General features: G+C 37.2%; 1 protein-coding gene across 2 annotated transcripts; it reads right to left on the reverse strand.

Annotated features, from left to right (window-relative positions):
• Positions 1-20,094: 20,094 nt before the first annotated feature.
• Positions 20,095-22,368, reverse strand: LOC131074966 (GDSL esterase/lipase At1g28600). Of its 2 annotated transcripts, none has more exons than XM_058011719.2 (5): positions 22,053-22,368; positions 21,711-21,968; positions 20,938-21,119; positions 20,582-20,843; positions 20,095-20,490 (listed from the first exon to the last, which is right to left on the reverse strand). In XM_058011719.2, the coding sequence occupies exons 1-5, from the start codon at positions 22,315-22,317 to the stop codon at positions 20,267-20,269; spliced, it is 1,191 nt and encodes a 396-aa protein (XP_057867702.1). In that variant the 5' UTR covers positions 22,318-22,368; the 3' UTR covers positions 20,095-20,266. The 2 variants fall into 2 exon arrangements, with proteins under 2 accessions (XP_057867702.1, XP_057867703.1); XM_058011720.2 differs by having other exon boundaries at positions 20,938-21,107; positions 22,053-22,367.
• Between the last annotated feature and the right edge of the window lie 404 nt (positions 22,369-22,772).

Consider the following 22,772-nt stretch of genomic DNA (forward strand, 5'->3'; position numbering starts at 1 on the left):
CCCTACTTACACTATTCCCGTTAGACGAAGCCTTAGAATTAAGTCCTTCCAAGGTGTAATTACTGAGGAGATGGAACCTAATTTGAATGGAACGAAATTTTGGGAGATTGTCCTGATTGCATTTAACAGCTTAAATCTAGGAGATTGGCTGATTTTATTGAAATTTGCTACCTCTAAAATTCAAAATCTTCTCTCTCTCTTTAGTGCATGAGTTTTACAACAATAAGCCCTACTTACACTATTCCCGTTAGACGAAGCCTTAGAATTAAGTCCTTCCAAGGTGTAATTACCGAGGAGATGGAACCTAATTTGAATGGAACGAAATTTTGGGAGATTGTCCTGATTGCATTTAACAACTTAAATCTAGGAGATTGGCTGATTTTATTGAAATTTGCTACCTCTAAAATTCAAAATCTTCTCTCTCTCTTTAGTGCATGAGTTTTACACCAATAAGCCCTACTTACACTATTCCCGTTAGACGAAGCCTTAGAATTAAGTCCTTCCAAGGTGTAATTACCGAGGAGATGGAACCTAATTTGAATGGCCTTTTTAACGAGGACGTGGGTAATTCCTCTAATCCTCTTAATGATGAAGAGGCTCTCCATGAGGTTTCTGTAGAACAACTTTCGAAATTGGATAACCAATTTGATGATTTTCGACAATGGATGTCTCAAGAATACCCTGATAGTAAAGCTCTTTCATTAATTGAGGGTCTAAAACGTATGGTTCAAAGTGATAAGAATGGAATTGATATTTTGTGTAGTATTGCACACATTGTGGATTCGAATGTGATGCCTATGAAGAGTTGTGCTGAAACTTTAGGTTATACACAACCTCCTACTCAAGTTAATCATTCTATCCCTTTGACAACTTCTATTGCTAGTATACCTACTTTTACATCAAACATAATGACTACTTCAATACAAGACATTCCACCTATGATCCCCAGTCATAGGGGCAATCCTTCTTCTTCAATCAACCCTCGTCCTTCATTCAATCCAACTTCTTCATTCATTCCTTCAATGAGTGTTCCTATTTCATCTCCACAAATAAACACGACGCAAGGGGGCAACTCATTTAACCATTCCATTCCTCCTTGTAGTGTTCCTCCTTTCCAATCATCTCCTATGACTAACTATCATAGTGTCCCACCACCTTACTCTCAATCAATACCTTCTTTCAATAACATAATACCTCCATCACAATCTAACACGTCTAATATGAACTCTTCGACTGAAGCGACCATTAACAATCTGGCACAAACTGTCTCTTCTTTACAACAACAAATTGCCTCTATGAATCAATCTAAGTCTAGTGTGCCCACATTTGATGTTGCGAGCCCACTGTCTCTTGACATTGTTCGAGCTATCCCCCCTAAACATGTTGAAATCCCGCAATTGGAGCTTTATAATGGTAAGGGTGATCCTCTAACACATGTTAAGACCTTTCAAACAATATGTACCAATTTTGCTTATGACCAAAGGTTGCTTGCAAAACTGTTTACTAGAACATTAAGAGATAAAACCCTACAATGGTATTGCTCATTGCCTTCCTATTCTGTTACTTCTTTCGAACAACTTGCAAATGCTTTTATTCAACAATTTCAAAACAATATAAGTCCTAAAGTTACTTTGATTGATTTAATGCATTGTAAACAAGGTGTTAAAGAAAAAGTGACTGATTTCATTGGTAGATATAAGCATTTGTATGCTCAAATTTCTTTTCCAGTACCTGACAATGATATTCAACGAATCTTTATTTCTAATTTACAAAAAGATATTAGAGAAAAACTTCTGTTTTCTGAGTTTACTTCTTTCCAACAGTTGTGCGCAACTCTTCACAATTATCAACTGACTGTGAGTCAAATGGAACAAGCAAATCCTATGGCTTCGAGTGATAAGGGTGATAGTAGTCAACAACCATTTGGGAAGTTTAAACCGAACAGAGAGTCCATTAAATTCAATGAAAACATCATCAACAACAATGTGAATGCAGCATCAGGTGTGCCTCCTATTTCTAAGTTGTTCAAGAAAGAAAGAAAGTTTACTCCTTTGAATGAATCATTGCATAGTATTATGAATAAGTTATTGGAACAAAATGTGCTTACCCTCCCTCCTATAAGGCAAATAGATCCTGTAAAGATTAATTCACCCTATTTTGATAACAAATCTTTTTGTCAATTTCATCGTCAACCTGGGCATGATACCGAAAAATGTTTTGCTTTAAAAGGTAAAATTCAAGATTTGATTGATAACAATACTATCTTTGTTTCTGGTGTGAATGATAAATGCAACACATCTGTAGCTCCTCCTAACCAAAATCTTAAGATTTTTACTGATCCATTACCTTCTCATACCTCTAATGTGATTGAGACTAATGATTCCTCTTTCTCACCTGATAGTCTTGTGTCTATGACTCCGAATGTAATTAACTTTGTAGAGCAGCAGAAAATCCCTAAAGAACCTTCCATCACATTTGATTCCAGTGAAACTATCAGGGCACCTGATGGTCCTTTATATATAGTTGCAAAAGTCAAGAATACACCTTGTCGTGGAGTGCTTATTGATCCTTCTTGTATGGTTAATGTCATTACTGAAGAATTTCTTTTTACTTTGCAATTGAATCAAGTGATCTATGACGAAACAAATGTGGTTGTGAAGTTTTTTGATGCATTTTCTTCTCCTACAATTGGTTCTATTACATTACCTATTGAGGTCCATAACAAATCCCTTGATGTGGACTTTGCTATTATTCCATCGTCCGAACAATTTCGTGTGAAGCTAGGTTATCCTTGGCTATCTTCTATGAAAGCTATTGCTTCTCCTATTCACAAGTGTTTGAAATTTCCCCATAATGGTGAAATTGTTACTGTCAATCATAGTCTCTTTAAACCAGCTGAAAGAACTTCTAGCGTTCCTATTGATTATTTTTGGCCTAAACAATTCCAATCTCTTCCACCGCGGAGTGATCATCTTTTCAAATCTTATCAAAAGTGGAAAAAAGATATGATCCTATCTCTAAGTGAACCTAGAACACCCAAACTTGATATTCCTATCATTCTTGAGAAGGAAGTTCTTCCTTTGAAAGATAAAACTAATGTCTTTCCTCAAGATGATTCCCAACCCATCCCTATGAATGTGACTATGCCTATATCTAATAAACTTCCTAAAAGTAGACCTATACCTCCTCATCATGATGGACTTGGTCTCCTTCCTAAACCAAATATTCCTCCTTTATATGGAGCAGTTCCTCCTCCTTCCTCTTATGGAAAGAAGAGACCTTCCTCTTCTCCTATTGTTCAACCTAAGAGACCACAACCTAAACACCCAAGTGATAAGGATGAGAACGTTCCTCCTCCTTAATCTTCTCAACTTCCTACTAAGACTAGACGAAATCGTTCTGCACGTGAACACCGACGAAAGCGTCATCTTAGAGCTCAGGCAGCTGCTTCTCAAACTTTGCAATCCCCAAAAACACCTTCAGCTAGTATTATTCCATTTTCTCCTCAGCCAAAAATTGAGCCAAAATCTCCTATACATAAGATGCATGATGGTCTTGATCCTGTGCGAGTTAAAGATCCTATTTTTATAAATCTTGATGATGATATAGATGAAAATGTTATTCAGGATGAAAATGTTACTCCTCTTTCTTCTGATAGTGAATATGAATATGTTGATGTTGATAACCATTTATCTAACGAATTTTCTAAAGCACTTATCCTAGCTCCTAGACAAGAACAATGTGGCTTGGAACATGAACATAGCCCTTGTTTGGATCTCGTGATAGCTCCATTTGCTGTGTTGGATGTTCCTCCTCTAGCGTGTTTCCTGCCTTCCCAAAATATTGATTAGCAAGATCGAGGGGTGGATGACGTGCTAGACTAGTAACATTAGCATAGCAGACTCTCTCCTCCTTTCTTGATCTCTTTTGTTACTTCTTCTATGTGTTATTCTCATTCTTCTATTTGTTGTCCTTAGTGTTGTCTACTTGAGGACGATGCAAAGCATTGAGATCTCTTTTGGTCTCTCTCATGTTGACTCAAAAGACACATGTGTTCCCTTCTTCTAGGTGACCTTCCTTGATTGGGGAATGAAGAACAATTATGCATACATACATATGATATACATGAATTATCATACAGCATACTGACCCCGAGGAAAGTGAAGCCACCTCGTGCTTCATGTTTTGTGTCTATTATCCTTTGGTTTATCTCACACTTGGGGGCTAAATCTTTGTGATAACGTGCTCCTTTCCCTTTTTCATTTCTTATATGTATCACTACCTTAAAGCAATCACCCCTGATGAGGAATGTGCGATTGCTTTAATGTAGGGGGGCATACACCCCATTCATATCTCTTCAAGATACTTGAAAGTTTCTTGGCGAACTTAGCTTTGCCTTGAAAATTTTTGGTATTTTTCTTGCATGACTCATAGTGAGGGAACCTTACTACTGACAGTCATGGTTCTCCCTCATGATCTTCCCTTTTACTTTGTCAATCGAAGTCGTAAGATCCTTAGTCCACTGGGGGCTTGGTGTATCTTACCTCCTTGACGTGGTGAAAGTCTTTCAACATTGGTTCCTTGTACTTTATCAGAAGTATGGGCGTATGCTTATACTCCCGCTAAAGTGGGGGCTAAATGTAGCATCCTAAAATTGTGACACTTGCAATTTCGATTGCATTTGGGTCTTCATGATGGCGGCGCAATGTTGAACTTGAATGGAGACCCCGAAACCTATTTACGACATCAAAAACTGCATATTTATGCACCTTGGCCTGATCCTTCCTTGCACCCTGCTGTCCCAGGAGGTGGGACCATGGCGCCCAGCACCCTGGTCCCTGGCCCTATTTTGGGCCCGGTCTCTTGTTGGGCATCGGGTCTTTAAGTTTGCAATTTGGAAAATGATGCTTCTAGGTCGGCCTAAGGTCGGAAAAATCAGTCTCTCAACCCTAATTGACAAGTATATAAACTACTTTTCCTCTCCTAGAAAGGGAGGAAGAAAATAAGCAAGAGCAAGACGTGGAAGCGATATTCAAACATTCAAACATTCAAGCATTCAAGCATTCCTTCAAGTAATTGAGTATTCTAAGTCTCCATTCAAGGCTAGGTGTTGCATTCAAAGACAAGGATTCAACCATTGAAGAGGAGATCACTTACAACATATAACATACAACATCATTACACCTTCGCATGTAAGAATACAAACATTCTTACAACAAGGTATCAGTACTTGTTTACATTACAAACATTTACATTTACAACATTCTCATTTCTTGGTTAATTCCAGAACCGGGGTTTGACCTAAAGGCAAACCCCTAATCCCTAACCCCCCAATCATCCTCTCTTTTCTGTGTGTAGGTTGCAGGTACGCGACTGTAATTGAAGATCTGGAATCCTTGTGCAAAGACGAATAGATCCCCCTTCGTTTCGCGGATTTTTCGGAGGACTGTGTGCACTCCGGGCGCCATCGTCCCGTCAACTTTCGCTCAAATTTGCAGGACAGCATCGTCTCGACATTTTACTGCTAATTTCAGGTCCGCAGCTTCATCCTGTATCCCTATCTCTGTTTATAAACGAATCTTTCTTACTTTACATGCATTCCTAGTCCAATCATTCTATCTACATTCTTTACAAAAGAAGGTATCCTTGATGTCTGAACCCTTGAAACTCATTTAGAATCCAGTCTTGCATTGTGTGGGATTGGATCTTGTAGGTTTCAACCCCTCTTTTGAATGTAAAGTCTCTCCTAAGTGAAAACCATCAACCCTAGTGACCTCCCTTCTCTCTCCTTGGAGTGGGGGGGGGAACACCTTGGGTTCGATTTTTCCGCTTTACAGTAGTATATTGCCTTTTCTTTGCCCTCAACAACTTGTTGTGCTAAGAGTGCCCCCAGTGCTATTGAAGTAGCTGATATGTATAGTAATAGAGGTTGATCTGGAACTAGTAGCATCAAAACTAGCAGATTCAGAAGATAATCTTTGAGTATCTAGAAACCCTGTTGACAGTTATCATCCCATTTGAATTTGATGTTTTTATGTAGCAGGTGCTGAAAAGGATTACACTTATCTGCAAGTTGTGCTATGAATCTTCGTATGGACTAGAGTCTCCCTTGCAAAGATCAAAGTTGACAAATGTTTCGTGGTGGTTGCATCTCTAGGATGGCCTTGACTTTTGTTGGATCGGATTCGATTCCTCTTTTTGATACAATGAATCCTAGGAACTTCCCAGAGGTTACTCCAAAGACACATTTCTTGGGGTTTAATCTTACTTTATACTTTTCCAACCGATCAAAGATGACCGAAAGTATGTCCAGATGTGTATCTCTATCTATTGATTTACCCAAGAGGTTGTCAACATAATCTTTCAGAGTTACGTGCATGAGATCATGAAAGATAGTAGTCATGGCTCTTTGATATGCAGCGCCTGCATTTTTTAGCCCAAAGGGCATGACATTCTAGTAGAAAGCTCCCCAAGGACAAGTGAATGTTGTTTTGTGCTGGTCCTCGGATGCGATTTTTATTTGATTGTAACCAGAGAATCCATCCATCAAAGATAAGATCGCATGACCTGTTGTGAGATCGACAATCAAGTCAATATTTGGTAATGGAAAATCATCCTTAGGACATGCTTTGTTGATGTCTCTGAAATCTGTACATATTCTGATACTACGATCTAGTTTACTGACAGGCACTAAGTTGGAGATCCATTCAGGGTAATCAATTGGGCGTATGAATCCGACATCCAATAATTTCTCAAGCTTTGCTTTGACTAATAATGCGACTTGTGGATGCATCTTCCTTAATTTCTATTTCACTGGTTTTGCCCCCAGTTTAACTGTCAAATGATGCATTACCAAATCCAGATCCAATCTAGGCATATCAGCGTATGACCATGCAAAGTTGATTTGTCGTTCTGTGAAGAAACTTATGAATTTTGACCTTTCTGACTCTATCAAAGATTGAGCCAGGAATATGTTGTGTGGAGCTTCTTCGGTGCCAATGTTTGTTTTGATATTCTCCTCTACCCACATGGATGACTTTTCTTCATATGATGCTAGGAGAATGTCGAGCCTTCCATCTCCAGGTGCCTCGGAGAGGTTTTCGCCCTCAGATACATCCTTTCTTTTTACTTTTTTGGGGTCAGACAGCGCCACAATGTGGTTTTCGCCATAAGACCCTTGATTTGTTTTTATTTTTATATTTTTGCGATTGGAAGGCCCAACACCCTCACCAAAATATGCCACGCCGTTGAGTTCTATAGTGTATCCTGCCTTATGGTCCCCAAGGGGAAGATCATCTCGTATGCCAAGATAGTCAATAAAAGCTTCATCATTTTGGAATGTGTCAAACTGTGCATGTCCTTCATGGTCCCAGTCAATGAGTTGGTGGTGAACAAGGGGAAGGCCTTTGATGTCTTCGAAGTTAGCAGGGCTAAGAGTGAAGATGCAGTTATATTCAGCTATGTCGAGGTAGTTATCAAGGTCACCGTTGGCACTCTCCTCATCAGTCTCGATCGTGACCGACTCCAAATTGTCATCACTAGTAGCACATTCTGGGATAGGTGTTCTCATTCTATATGATTTCAACCTAGAACCTAGAGACAAGTACTGTGTGGAATCCTCAGGGGTTGTTTCTTGACCAACTTTGAATTTTCTATAAAATTCCTCTTCTTCTGTGGGCTCATCTGGTTCTCTGAATATCTCGGTGAGTTCATAGTCACTGGAGGATTTGTCTGAATCCCATTCCCATTCATTGGAGTCTGTGGAATAGCGATTCTCTTGTTGAATTTTGGCAACTTTGACTTGTGATGCTTCTCCTATCTTTTGAGTGTGGATCTTGGAAGTCATGAAACCAAGTCCTTTCGAGCATTCCTTTTTGAATGTCAATTTAGGTTGTAAAGGTTCAATGATGTCTTCCTTCCTTAAGCCAAGAGGACTTTTTCCATCATACCCAAATTTTTGTAGAATCTTGAACCCTTTGCCAAACTTTTCACATGGTATGCTGACGTGATCTTGTGTATCATCTTCAAGGTCTTTGTAAAACATTTTGTATAAATCTTCTTCTTCCAGTTCACCCCATCTTTGAAAGATAGTAGGGTCCCATTTGAGTATAATGATAGATACCTACTTATTAGGATGTGGTCTTCCATATTCTTTTGGTGAACTCATTACTTGTTGTAAGCACATGGTTTGATTCAAAGTGTATTTACCCATGCCCTTGTCCTGAAATTTCCCTTTAAGCTCACCTTGTTTTGATGTCGAAGGTTTTAATGATTCAGGATCAATGTATGCAGAAGAAGGGACAACTTCCCTATTACTTGGAATGATCATCTCTGTTTTCAGTCTCAAGTTATTGCAGTATATGTATGGATTAGGATCACCATTAACTGTTATTTTAACTCCATTATGAGGAAACTTAATGCATTGGTGGTATGTAGATGGGACTACCCTCATTTCATGAATCCAAGGACGTCCTAGTAATATGTTGTATGTGAGATCTAGGTCTAGGACTTGACAAACCACATCCTTTGTAATTGGCCCAGCTCTGAGAGGCAAGGTGACTGTGCCTTTGGATGAACGCTCTTCATCATCATATGCCTTGACGGTGATTTTGTTTGTAGAATTCATAGCTTTATCAGAATATCCCAATTGTTTAATAGTGCTCAATGTACAAATGTTTAGACCTGCTCCTCCATCTATCAGGACTTGTTTTATTCGATGTTTGTGTATGAAGGCTTCAATGTGTAGTGGTGCATTATGTGGCTGGCTCACAGAGGCATCATCAACTTCTGTGAATGTAAGGGAGTGTGGAATGGAAAGGTATCCCACCATGGCTTGAAACTGGTCCATGTTCAGATCAGTAGGGACAGTAGTGTCTCTCAAGATTTTGTCAAGAATAGCTTTATGTGTGGAGGATATGCGTAAGAGCTCAAGGATGGAGATGAGCGCGAGTGTCTTCCCTAACTATTCTACAAGGTCATACTCAGCTTTGGTTGATGAAGAAGCGGTGTTTTTAGCTGGAGCACCTTGAAAAGTGAATTTACCTCGATGAGTTGTAACATTACATTTAGAGGTAGGTTCAGAAGAAGATCCAATTCCTTTCAGGACGATCTTGGGTCTCTGGGTAGAATTATCGGGCATTTTATCCTTGATGATAATGGTAGCGACATAATTGTCCATCGAAATGTGATTGATAGTGGAATCATAGTTATAGGATGCTCTGGTATAGTTGGTTCGGTCATCCGTGGCTGTAGCTTTTCCCTTGTCATGTTTTGGGAATGGTTCTTTAAACATTTCATGTTCTTGATTGGATGAGTGTCCTTCAATCTCAATGTCACCTCTATCAATAATATCTTGTATGATGTTCTTCAGTCGATGACAGTTTCCTGTTTTATGTCCCTTGCTTTTATGAAATTCACAATATTCATCATCATTCCACCAATTTGGTTTGACCTTTGGCTCATATGGAGGCAAATCTGGAATTGTTATGATTTTGTTTGCCACTAGCTTTTTGAAAACTGATTCAAGAGGTTCTCCCAATGGAGTGTACTTCCTTCGTGACTTGGAAGCTGTTTGAGTATTCACTTGATTGTTTGTAGAGCTTGATCCCAAAAAAATGATTTTAGGCTGCACTGTATTGGCATCAACAACACCATCATTGACTGTGTTCTTGTTTTTATTCCAAAATCTTGGCTTATCTTTTCCTTTAAAGTCATCTTTGTTTTCTTTAAATATCTTAATGACTCCTTGTTCAATTAGGACCTTCTCTGTTGCTAAGCATTTTTCAATGACATCCTTAAAAGTGGACAAACAAGCTTTTCTTAGGTCGTAACCAATGTCTTTGTTAACATTTTGGGTGAACATCTCTACCATTTGTTTTTGTGGAATTTCACAAGAGCATCTGCTAGCTAGATTTCTCCATCTTTGTAAAAATGATGAAAAAGACTCTCCATCTTTTTGCTTGGTGTTGCACAAAGTAGTGACTGATATGTCTGTCTCTATGTTGTAGGAGAAATGTTCGATAAATGCCTCTGCTAAGTCACCCCAAGACTTAATTCCAAGTGGGAGTTGGGAGAACCATTCCATATCTTGATCACCTAAGCTTTGTGGGAATAATCTCATCAAATATGTCTCTTCTACTGCTACCTCAATGCAAGCTATGAAAATTTGTCTTATGTGTGCCTTAGGATCCCCTTTTCCTCTGTACTTATCAAACTTAGGTGTCACAAAGTGTGTAGGAAAAGGAGGCATTGGAATGCTCTTGTCAAATGGATAAGGACATATGTCTCTCATTGTGTATGTTGGCTTCGGTGTATTTATGTCCTCCATTTTCTTTTGTAAGTCCCTGATTTGTTGCTCCAAATTGTTCTTTGATGGAGACCGACTTCTTGGACCATACCCCATGCCTGAACCACCAGGTGGAGGAGGAGAATGTTGCATATATGGATGATATTGATCATACACATGTTCATATGGAGGAGGTCTATAATGATGTTGTGTATATGGACCACTTGGTATAGAGTCATGTTGAGGAACGACATATCTGCTTTGTCCATGTATACCATACTCTACAGGCATGTCATGAGTTTGTTCTAGTGTGTTGCCCCCAAATTTGACACGGGGTTTCCTTGTGTCCAAATTTTGAGCATGCCTTTGAATATCCAATTGCTTTGGCGGTTGATCCTTAGTATGTGATTGAGCATATTTTTCTCCATAAGACTTCCATAATGGTTTGTGAAGGTGAGTATCATATGCTTGACCATGTGTGTATGGGACCTCTGGTTTTTGAAACAAAGATGATGGTGATTCAGGCACCATATGTGGTCCTCCATTGCCTCCACTATTAGGCCTCCTTTGATCCATGTTGAGGTGAGGTTGTTGCAAAGGTCGATTTTCCATTATTTGAGACATGTCAAAATCATGAGGTATCTTGGCTCCACTTTATGCCATCACTTGTAAGAAACACTGTCCATCTCTCCTCATTATTTCCTCAACCAATCGATTGAAACGGGGATCCATAATGGTGTCTTCCACTTCTGCTAAATGTACGGAGAAGTTGTCCATATTGTCATTGTGTGTATCATTGTTGTTTGTAGTGTCCATGTTCTCAACATTTGGAATGTTTCTATAGGCATCCATGTCAGGTAATGTAGTATGATCAGAATTGAAAAAGATATCACTGTCATACTCATAAGAACTCATGTTTGCGGACTCTTGAGCCTCTTTAGCTTCTCTCCTAGATTTTTGGAAATGGGTTTCAACCATGAGCTAGGTATTGACCAAGATGTGTGAGACTAGATGAAAATGGAAAAGAGTATGGAAGACCAAGAGTTGGATGGAATGTAAATGAATCTGAGGTTTACTTGCAATGTCCAAAGTGTAAAACCAAGTACATATGTAGTAGAGTAGGTGTGGCTTCCAAAGAGATGATAGTTTCTCTTGATGAGGTAAGTTGACCTTGACTCTAAGTAAGACCAAATGAGACCCAAAGGTGATAGACCTTGATGAGGGACCACTTAGCAAAATGTTGTTGTATGTAGTGTGTTGACAAAGTATGATGAGGACAAGCAAGTGACCTTTTGACTCAAGTTTAGACAAATGTGAATGTAATACAAGATGTAAAGCGATGATGGACTTTGTGAGACCCAAAAATAGATTGAATGCTAGATGAAAATCTAGAGAAATAACTTAGGAGGCTCAAGAATTCTGAAACTGATTACTCTTGTTTGCTGAATTATGAAAGTTTTCAATCCTAAACACAGACGTGCCTATATACTTCATAGATGCACTTAAATGACACAGACGTTATTCTGTCAGACATAGACACACTTAAATGACATAGACGTAGTTCTGTCCGACACAGATGCGTTTCTGAGATGTTGCAATGTTGCTCAAAAGACACAGACGCGTTTCTGCCCTTCACAGGCACGTTTAGATGACACAAACACAAGTCTGTCAGACACAGACGTGTTTCTGCAAACTTTGTGCAATTTTTCCAGTCTGTGAAGTCGTTTGTTGTGACCAAATCTGAAATTTTTGACTGTTTTTCGTGACAAGATGACACAATGTTGATGAGGACTCAATGTTTGCAAGTGTTTAGACTCAAAAATGACTCAAAGTGTTATATGTAAAATTATTTTGCATACACTTGAAGACACAAAAGACACAATGTTTTGATGTTTGGTCTTGAATGTTTGAATGTTCAAAATAAGATAAGCACAATTCTTATGGCTGGCCAAGACAATAGTTGTTGATCCCACATGGAGTTTCCCCCGAGGCTACGCTATTCAAAGCAGATACTTAGATGCTTGACCCCACTAGCTCCACCCTCGGTACTCACTTCTCGAGGCAGCCAAGCATCAGTCCCCACAAAAACTCCTCGTGGTGAACTTTGTATCTCTACTAAGAACCGTATGTGTGTGGGCCGCTACCAGAGGTCCGACCTCCTGCCCCAACAACTAGAAGGATTTTGGCTTCTAAAACAAAAAGGTGCTAGTAAGGGCATCTGCTCGTGTGGCCATACATGCGGCACTTTCAGCTCTGTAAATACAGAAGGCTCCCAGCCGGTAAGGGTTACGCCCTACAAATGATCAAATAAATTTGATCAAATGGGTTTATGGGGAGACATAGTGTCGGTATGAACTAATTAGCACACGTTATCCATAGTTTTCACCATGGATACAATTATTTATAGTGGTTTGGAAGAAGATGGTTTTTCTTTTGCTACCACTTGGGTCGTTCTCTCCTCACTAGTAGTCCTAATGACCACACGGGGAGACAGCCCCTCTAAAGATTAAACAAAAAGAGCCTATTGCTCAAGACACAAAAGACAATGGTTCAATTTTAGTGCACCAATTGAAGTGTTTGCTATTCTATGAAAACAAGGCACACAATAAATATCAAAAACCCTTGCCAAGGACCTGCAACAAAGATCTATTAGTAGTTCAGATTGTTTGAAATAATCACCCCTTCCTGCAAGCACACAAGTTGGGTAAATTTTTAAATCCAAAAGACTTTGTGAAATAGGGGCCTTCAACAAAACGATTTTGCTTTCAAGACAAGCTGCACCACTTTTGTTAGCTAGATCTGAAAATGTTAGCTCAAAATAGACCAGATCTAAAATCCGAATGACAAAAAACTGAATCAATGAAATAAAAAATGCAACAACCGAACACAAACGCAGTTGTCATAGACACAGATGCTTTGAGAACACACAGACGTGCCTAGATCTGACATAGACGCGACTCCCGAAAGCAGACGTGGTTGAAGACTTCACAGACACGACTAAGAAACACAGAAGCGTTTCCTGAAATCTGCAAAAAAATAAAATATTATCGAAGACGCAAATGCGGTTCCAGATGTCACAGACATGGCAGAAAATCAAAAACGCGATCCGAAAGTGTGCAGACGCGAAATATCAAAATGTTGTCGAAAATGTCAAATCTGCAACTTCAAAACAAAATCTACAACAAAAGATGTTAAATGCAAAAGGGACAAGTGTCCCACCGGGCATGCCAAAATGTATATGGTGAAAAATGGATAACAATAATATTGAAAGACTAAATGAATTCAACCACAAAACCCTAGCCTAACAACAACAAAGATCCACCATAACATATGAAGATAACCTAAGACAATGCAAATCAAATGAAATCACAAAGATTATACCATCACATGTCCCATTTGGATCTCCATTCTTCCTATCTCCATTGATCTTGCTTGATATATTTGCTCTCAAATTTTATATGTGCATAAGAGCTCAACAAAGAACGGAAGTGTGGTTGCAAGTAGGATCACATATGAAAGTGCAAAGGCGTAGTGTCGTCAATTGATCAAATAGTCAGGGTTTGATAATGAAGGAAGCATCTCCTTATATAGATGACACTATAAGAAATGGAGGGATAAGATTAAGAGGTGTAGAAGATAAATGGTCGGCTATGATTAGAGGGTAGGTAGAGGAAATAAGAAAATAATGAAAGGGTAGGTAGTGTATGAATTAAGAGATGAATGACATGTGTCATGGGTAGAAAAGGCTAATGAAAAGATTTATTTAATTAATAGAAGAAGTGGGATCAATTAAATAAATAAAATATTTATTTAATTTAGAAAAGGGTAATTTAAATAAATAAATGTATTTATTTAAATGAGAAATAAGGCTAGAAGAGGATAAATGAATTAATTAAATAAATAAAGATTTATTTAATTAATAGAAGAATTAGGCGTAAAGTAATTAAATAAATAAAATATTTATTTAATTAAACATGACAATTTTAGGTGTCTACAATATGTACTCTGTTGAATGTACAAATCGGTGTGCTCATTGCTTCTCTCTAGTTGATATGAGGTAGACTAGCTTCCATCATCATTGTTCTAGCAATATCCAAGATAGGTATGTTCTTCCTTTCCACAACTCCATTCTACCAAGGTGTCCGGAGAGCAAAAAATTGTCTTCTTATACCATGCTTCTCACAAAAGTTATTAAACTCACTGGATGTGAATTCTGCTCCATGATCTGACCTCAAACATTTAATCTTCAATCATATCTCAGTTTCCACTTTAGCCTTAAATATTTTAAAATTTTCAAATGCTTAAGATTTCTCCTTTAGAAAAGTAACCCACATCATTCTAGAATAATCATCAATGATTAGCATGAAATGTTTATCACCTTGAAAACATTTAACTGTAGTAGGGTCACACAAATCAGTATGAATAAGATCAAGAACATTATTTAATTTATTTTGTATACTTCTAAAAGAGGTTCTGACCTGTTTTCCCATTTCACATTCTTTATATACTGGATTATAGGGCTTCATAATATTAGGTATGTCCCTAACTACCTTAGTTGAACTAATCTTGACAATGAAATCAAAATTCACATGACACAACCTTTTATGCCATAACCAACTCTCATCAGTTTGTGTAATCAAACATGTCTTCTCATCGGAGTTCAAAAGAAATAGATTACCTTTTGCCTGTGTATCGCTTGCAATCTCCAAACCAGATCTGTTAATGATTTTGCATTTTCCATACTTGAACCGTAATTGAAATCCCTTATCTACCAATTGTCCTACACTCAAAAGATTATGCCTTAAACCTTCAACATAATAAACATTTTCAGTATTGATCTTACCATCCAATGATATAGTTCATTTTCCTTTGATCATGTATGTTTTGTCATCTCTAAATATAACTAGATCACCATCAAATTCTTGCAAAGATAGAAACTTCCCTTTATCTCCAGTCATATGATGTGAACAACTACTGTCAATTACCCATTCATCCTTGTCTTCAATTTTAGCAGCAAGTGCCTTCTCTTGAGGTACATTCTCTTCTAGTGTCAGATCATCTTCTTTGATAGCCAGGAACACCCATTCCTTCCCATTGCCGGAACCACTAGCAAAATCTTTTGCCAGTTCATCATCAGAATCAATAATGCCTTCTTCATCCGCTATGTAGCATGATTTGTCTCTGTTTTTCTTATGCTTGTACTTGTTTTGATATTCAGGGTTAGGCTTAAATGATCTTCTAACTCTTTCTTCAAATCTTACGTTCCTTTCAGGATATCTAGTTGCAAAATGAGCAATCTTATTACATGCAAAACATTTAAAAGGTGATTTTCCTTCATACTTACTTCTTATCGATCCTTTAGGTATTCTTCTAGAAAATAGTGCTTCAAGTTGCTCAAACTCATCATCTTCTCTTTTCATATCTTCAAATCCCTTTGCATATAAAACTTTCCATTCTTTCTTACTGGTTGCTTACCGCCATCAAATTCTTACAAAGATAGGAACTTCCCGTTATCTCCAATCATATGATGTGAACAATCGTTGTCAATTACCCATTCATCCTTGTCTTCAATTTTAGTAGCAAGTGCCTTCTCTTCAGATACATTCTCTTCCAGTGCCAGATCATCTTCTTTGATAGCCAAGAACACCTATTCCTTCCCATTATCGAAATCACTAGCAGAATATTTTGTCGATTCATCATCAAAATCAATAATGCCTTCTTCATCCACTATGTAGCATGATTTGTCTCTATTTTTCTTGTACTTGTATTTGTTCTGATATCCAAGGTTAGGCTTAAATTATCTTCTAACTCTTTCTTCAAAGCTTGAATTCCTTTCAGGACATCTAGATGCAAAATGACCAATCTTATTACATGCAAAACATTTAAAAGGCGCTTCCCCTTCATACTTACTTCCTACCAGTCCTTTAGGTACTCTTCTAGCAAATAGTTCTTCAAGATGCTCAAACTCATCATCTTCTCTCTTCATATCTTCCAATTCCTTTGCATATAAAGCTTTCCAATCTTTCTTACCGGTTGCAGATGTAGATGCATGAAAATCAGGTTCAGTCTTCACAGCTCCAGAAGGTCCAAATTCTTCAAGCTCAAAAGCAAATAGTTTCCCAACCAAGGTATCTTTGTTGACATATGTATTAGCCATTGTTCTCAACTCATTAATAGCAGTAGCCTTCATCTTTTAAGCCGATGGTAGGGCTCTCAGAACTTTAGAAACAATTTCATCTTCGCTCAGAGTTCCACCACAACATTGAATTCCCATAACAATCTCATTTACTCTTTCCATGAATGCAGTAATCCTTTCATCTTCTTCCATCTTCAGGTTTCCACATCTCACCTGGTAACCATCAAGTTTAGCAATCTTCACTGTGGAGTCACCTTCATTAAGAGTCTCCAACTTATCCTATATAGCCTTTCTAAATGATTTGTCAATTAATCCCATTATTTGTTGATCAAAGACTGCACACAAGAGGGATTCTCTTGCTCTACAATCATTCTCAAGCTCCTTGTCCAGGTTTGCCAGAGGAGGATTGCTAGATCCTGGATTATAAGGTGTGACACCATTCTGTGTGATCTCCCAAATCTCCTTGCCAAGACATCTTAGACGAGTCTCCATCCGAATCTTCCATATTGTGTAATTTGTTTCATCAAGCCTCGTAATATCCCTCTGAAAAATAGCTCCAAAAGAACTGGATGAACTTGAACTGCAAGTTGCCATAGGATCTTCCTCAAGTGGTTAAGTTTTCTGTAGAGAGGACCAAAGCTCTAATACCAATTGTTAGACAGTTCAAATAACTAGAAGACAAATGAGACAGGGGGGTGAATCAGTTGTCACGGATTACCAAAACTATTAACAATTTAAACTTTAATATCGGAACCCAAAACATTAATACCAGAATAGCAGTTAAACCAATTAAGCATAAACAATAATCACAGAATAAATACCATCCACATGACACCAATATTTGTACATGGAAAACCCAGTAAAGGGAAAAACCATGATGGGAAGCCTACCCACAGTCAGATAATACTTCTGCAGTAAGTATGTGAATTACAATTGAGGGGCCTACACTTGAAGGAAGGCCAACAACCTAGAGTGCACTGGTCATCACAAAAGGAGCCTCACTGATTACATAGAGATCGAGACTACAATCCAGAGAAGTGTTGAATTGCAAAATTTAACATCTCCTACGCCTAAGTACAATTCTGGTTAAGGTCAATACCGAAGGACTAAATCGTCTTACATATACCCAGTTTGATCTCAACTGATTGACGAAATCCTCTACCTAAATGATATTACATTATTCGCACATTACATTCTTTGACCATGACCTCTAACCATAACCATGATGATCTACAATGAGATCTTACATCTATATATATACAAACCCTCGACCATAGACAATTAGGTCAGCCACCAGCCAATAAACCAATTACATAATTACAAACCATGTCGACCTTAGACCAAACAAATAATATCCAACATAGAAGATATCTTGAAAATACATCGAGAGGTCCAATCCACACTTTACATTAAAGTCGGTCCATAACCTAAATCAACCAGGACCCAGTATAGATCCACATGCTACAACAATGATCTCCATCCGCCAAGTCTTGAACATGATCACCAACAACATCCTGAAACTCCACCAGAAGCTGCACCAACACCACTTATGCAATCCATCAAAGATCTTCATCAAAATATCTATCGATGAAACCCTTGTCGAAACTTGAAGCCAAGCTTCTAAGCAAGTAGGATAGCATCCGATCACTAGACCAAAACCAACTGACCAAATATGAGCATGAGTATCATGAACAAGTCAACTCCATCACCAAACTATACCAGAGCCTACCGGATCATGTCGGATCCAAATCAACCAAAAACCACTCAACCTACTGGGACCAGAAGGGTGTCGGTAAAGCATCCAAACAACTAGTGTTGGCATCAATGACAAAACATCAATGCAACACATAATCAATTCCACCAAATGGCCAACACTATACACAACATATATGTAAACACAAGATACACAAGCAGGTGAAAGAGAATCGCAACGTCACACCCCGCTCATATATGAGTGATGTGACATCGTCCCTTTCACATCTACAACAATAACACATCATATCAAAGACATAACATAGTAAATAACATCAACACCATTCACATCTAATGTAGATACCAAATTAGAGTTAGCACAAGATAAATTATCATAAGCAATAAACATGAGTCACATCTCCTAATTAGTGAATAATCACGAAACTAATCATAGACCTAACTTCAATAATTAATCCAGAGCATAAAATCAACATCAACATAGTAATCATAATGAATCCACTCATATCAAGAGAATACTAATATAAAGAATGAAACAAGAAGCAAGGAGTATCAAGAGCACAAACAAGTCCATAAGTATCTAACATAACCCTTCATAAAGGATGAATCAGGGAAGGGCACTACAACATATTTTATATTACTTCTGAAGGCTAGCTTCTATGTTTTGTTCTAGGTGTCTGGTTGTGTGATGCCAAAAGTTGTTTTTTTGCTCTTTGTTATTGTTGTTTTGTGAGGGTTCAAGGCCCTTCCCTTGCTAAAGTAATTAAAAACTATCATCAATTTTTTTAATTTTTAATTAATTATTTATAAATCAAATAAAAATAAGTATTTCAAACGTATTAAAATGGACACATAAATCTTGAAAACGTGTATTCTCATGTAAAGTATTTTTAACTAATCAATAAAAGATAAATTCTTTTGGAATTTATTTAAAAAAATGATTGCTAATGTGCCTATGTACTTTTTTAGATTTATGCAAATAAATATTTAATTAAAAAAAAATTATATATTTAATATGTAATTAATATCTAGATATACTAAAAATAGTCAAAACATCAATAGACTCTCAGTAGTTTGTTGATGAGATTGATTGTTGGTTGAATTGATATCCATCAATCTGACGATAGTTACACAACTTCAGAAATGACAAAAACAATTCCATATAAAATATAGTACAGTTAAAAATAACCAAAATAATTATTGATAAAACAAACAAACAAAAATTATTAAACTAACAAAATTCTTAATATATTCATTTTTAACTATTCTAATTTATCCTAAATCACAAATTCCTCACACTATACCCACTACAACTTAAAATACCATTGCTAATTATAACATAATTTAAAATAAAAACCTTTATTAATATTTTAATCAAACAACTAAATAATTTTAGTGGTAATTATATTTCATAATAATAATAACCCTTAATTCAAAAGTTTTCTTTTGGCATGAGAAGGGAGTAGGTACATGGAGAAACTTGAACATGCTCATTTTGATTTACGGTAAAAGATGGCCTCCAATGTTTTTTAATTTGACAATGTATGCTAAAAGAGAATTTTACACAAGACATTATAAAATCATTTGAATTTTTTTCTTGCTCATATTTGATTCCCCGTCTGTTTTTTTTAAAGAAAAAACAAAAAACGGATGGAAAAATATACTCGACTATCAAAAAAAATGTAAAAATTAAGAAAGGAATTATTTTAATAAATAAATTGTGATAAACTATAGGATAAATATTTGACAAAGTTTTGAAAGCAAAAGTTAATTGAAAAAGTGAGAGACAAAAAAATTAATTGTGCCTATAGATAGATGGGACTAAAAATTATTATTATATAGATTCCTTAAATTGTAGTTTTCTATTAACCATAAGAAATGAAATTTTGTGTATCTCTAAAATACACAAATAATAAATGATAATAATAAATTTACACCAAAAAGACAACATTTATAAAGTATATTTTACATAAAATAAACGTGACATTACATTACATTTCATTATTTACCAAATCTCCACTGGATCGTTTACTCATAATAACTTGGGGTATATTACACTATTTGTAAGTAATGTTCTAACAATAAATGGTAGAACATCAGTCCTCCATTGTGATTCTTAAGAAGCTTGTTTGTGCTCAGGAACAGCCAAGCGAAAGGTTGGGAGGTTCAACATACTTCCCCGATGCAAATTTAGCAGCAATTATTTTGTTGAGCGCATCAGTTGGATGGAAATCATCCCAGTACACGTAATTCTCTGGCTTTGAACATCGCCTTGAAGAGCTCGTTCCACAAACAGCCGCAGGAATGTAGTTGTACTTTCCGCCCGAGCCACAACACGCAATATTTCTCACTTTCATTCCTGTCCAAATGCACATATTAGCTTTCCCAACCCAGTTTCAATCAACACAAGCCATCAAAACTAGTTCAAGCATTACCCATTTTCTACCTACCATGTTTTGCAGGATGTTTGATTACGCTCATGAACGCCCTGTAATAGTCCCCAAACATTATGTTCGAGTCCCTCAGCTGTTCGCGTAGGTCTCTCAGTGCAATCTTCAGCTTCGTCTCGTGGAGGCGATGGATTTCATTCACCTCCACAAGGCAGTTATATTCGTCTTTGCTTCCATTCAACACGGTTAAATAAAATGGGCTGCATCCTTGCGGTGGAACCCCAACAACCAGGAAATTCCTGGCACCTGTCCCATGGAGCTTCTGCATGAAAATTGTATTTATGTCAGAGCTAAATTCCGCTTTGTTTAAGTGAACAAACGAAAGATGTACGAAGACAACTGGTTAAAAAAAGGACCTTGACTAGACTGACTATCTTGAGAACGACATAAGGCACTTTCTTCTTGACCTCTGCAACACTCAAACCAGACAGTAACCCCACGCGATAGTCGTTAACGCCGAACTCTCCCGGAAGATAAAGAGCATTTTCCATCGCCTCTATACTGGGTAGAAGAGCGCTTAAGTTTCCTGATTCAAATGCTAAAATTTTTCAAAAATCTTCAATTAGGGAAGACTACCAGTTACAATTTATGTTCTAATAATTGTTTTTTTTTTTACATTCAATCTTTCAATTATTAACTTAAAAAAAATTAAAAAATGTATAATTAAAAGCTTCTTAATAAATTATACATGTATTAATAGCAGCTCATTTTTTAGCTTTCTAACTTTTTTGTTGACCCATTTGTACATCTTTATTGATACCCATTGTACATAACTACTCAGGAATTTGTGCATTGACGATTTTAAGTGCACAGTTATTGAGACATCTTTAAGTAGGTATGGGGTGACACTTTTTGAAAAGTATACTTTTTGACCCTTGTGTGCATAATAGACCTCACAACGTGCATTGTTACTACCCAGAAACCAAAACAATAACTATAAACAGTTAAGTCGCATGTAGTGACAACCCAAAAACAATTGTCAAAATCTGATATAGGATTTAGAATTTGTGAGTACATAAAGTTAAAAATAAAGACTACATATAGCTTCCCCTAATCTAATTCACACATTTGTTAAAAGTTTTTGAAGACTACATCCATAAAAAAAAACATATATATTTGTACTGCATACCTCTAGACTTGGTTCTGCTTTCCAAAACGCGGTCCCTGAAATACTCGAACCACTCAAACTGTGCATCAGAGGTAAAAGGATTCAACGCTATATTTTTCCTCCCAATTCCTGTGAAGTTCAATTCTTCCACAGACAGTGCAGTTGCCATGGCCACCGAGAAACACACTCCTCTCCTGTAGTCTCTTACCGCTTTCTTCCTCGCCTCGGCCTCCACACTTTCGAGATAAGGATGAAGCAATTCTACTTTGAAAGCATCCGCTGAAAAAAACAGCAGAGTCACACAACACTGTAAAAGAAGAAAAGCACGACAAAAGAAAAGAATGGGTTGTGCATAGTAATTACCTAAATAGTCGATGATGAGCTTTCCATCTGAAAATCGGTTGACGGGGTAACCAGGGAAAGTGGAGCCATAAGGCAATCTGGTGGGCTGGAAAGCCTGTCGTGGAAATGCAATGACTGCATTTCCTGTGTCGAAGAGCGATGCTCCGAACTGATATAGTGTTGTGAAACATCCTTGTTTAGAAGCCTTGCCTGCATTTCCATTACAGAGGCATTCCACCCAGAGTATGGCAAAGATCAAACAGAAGGTCTGCAGCTGGAACTTCATCTCGCTGGAACTTTTAGATGCATGATAAATTCATTTGTCCGGGGTGATATAACTTAAAGGTCGATGGATGTCTTGTCCGGATTGGAGTTGACAGATCATTGCAATGGCAAGTTGCGTACATGTGGAGTTGGAAGACATTTAATTACTCCACCTATCCTATGTCGGCTTGGTCTCTTACATTTACTTCCCCATCGAACTCATTCAATTCATTGTAACTGAAAAAAGTAAAACCTCGACTCCCAAAATCATAGGAACTACCTACAATAGCAGTAATCATTTTTAAACAGTTCACGCATGGGCAGCGTTTCTACTTCAGCGACTATACTCTTAAATACTAAATAAATTTTTAATTATATTTATAATATGATATTTTACATTTTGATGTCATTCAAAAAAATATATATATTAAATATAAATTTTACTTTTTATATTGAATTAATGAAAACAAATTACGT

This window comes from Cryptomeria japonica, chromosome 2 (genome assembly GCF_030272615.1).
Source record: "Cryptomeria japonica chromosome 2, Sugi_1.0, whole genome shotgun sequence".
Lineage (NCBI taxonomy): Eukaryota > Viridiplantae > Streptophyta > Pinopsida > Cupressales > Cupressaceae > Cryptomeria > Cryptomeria japonica.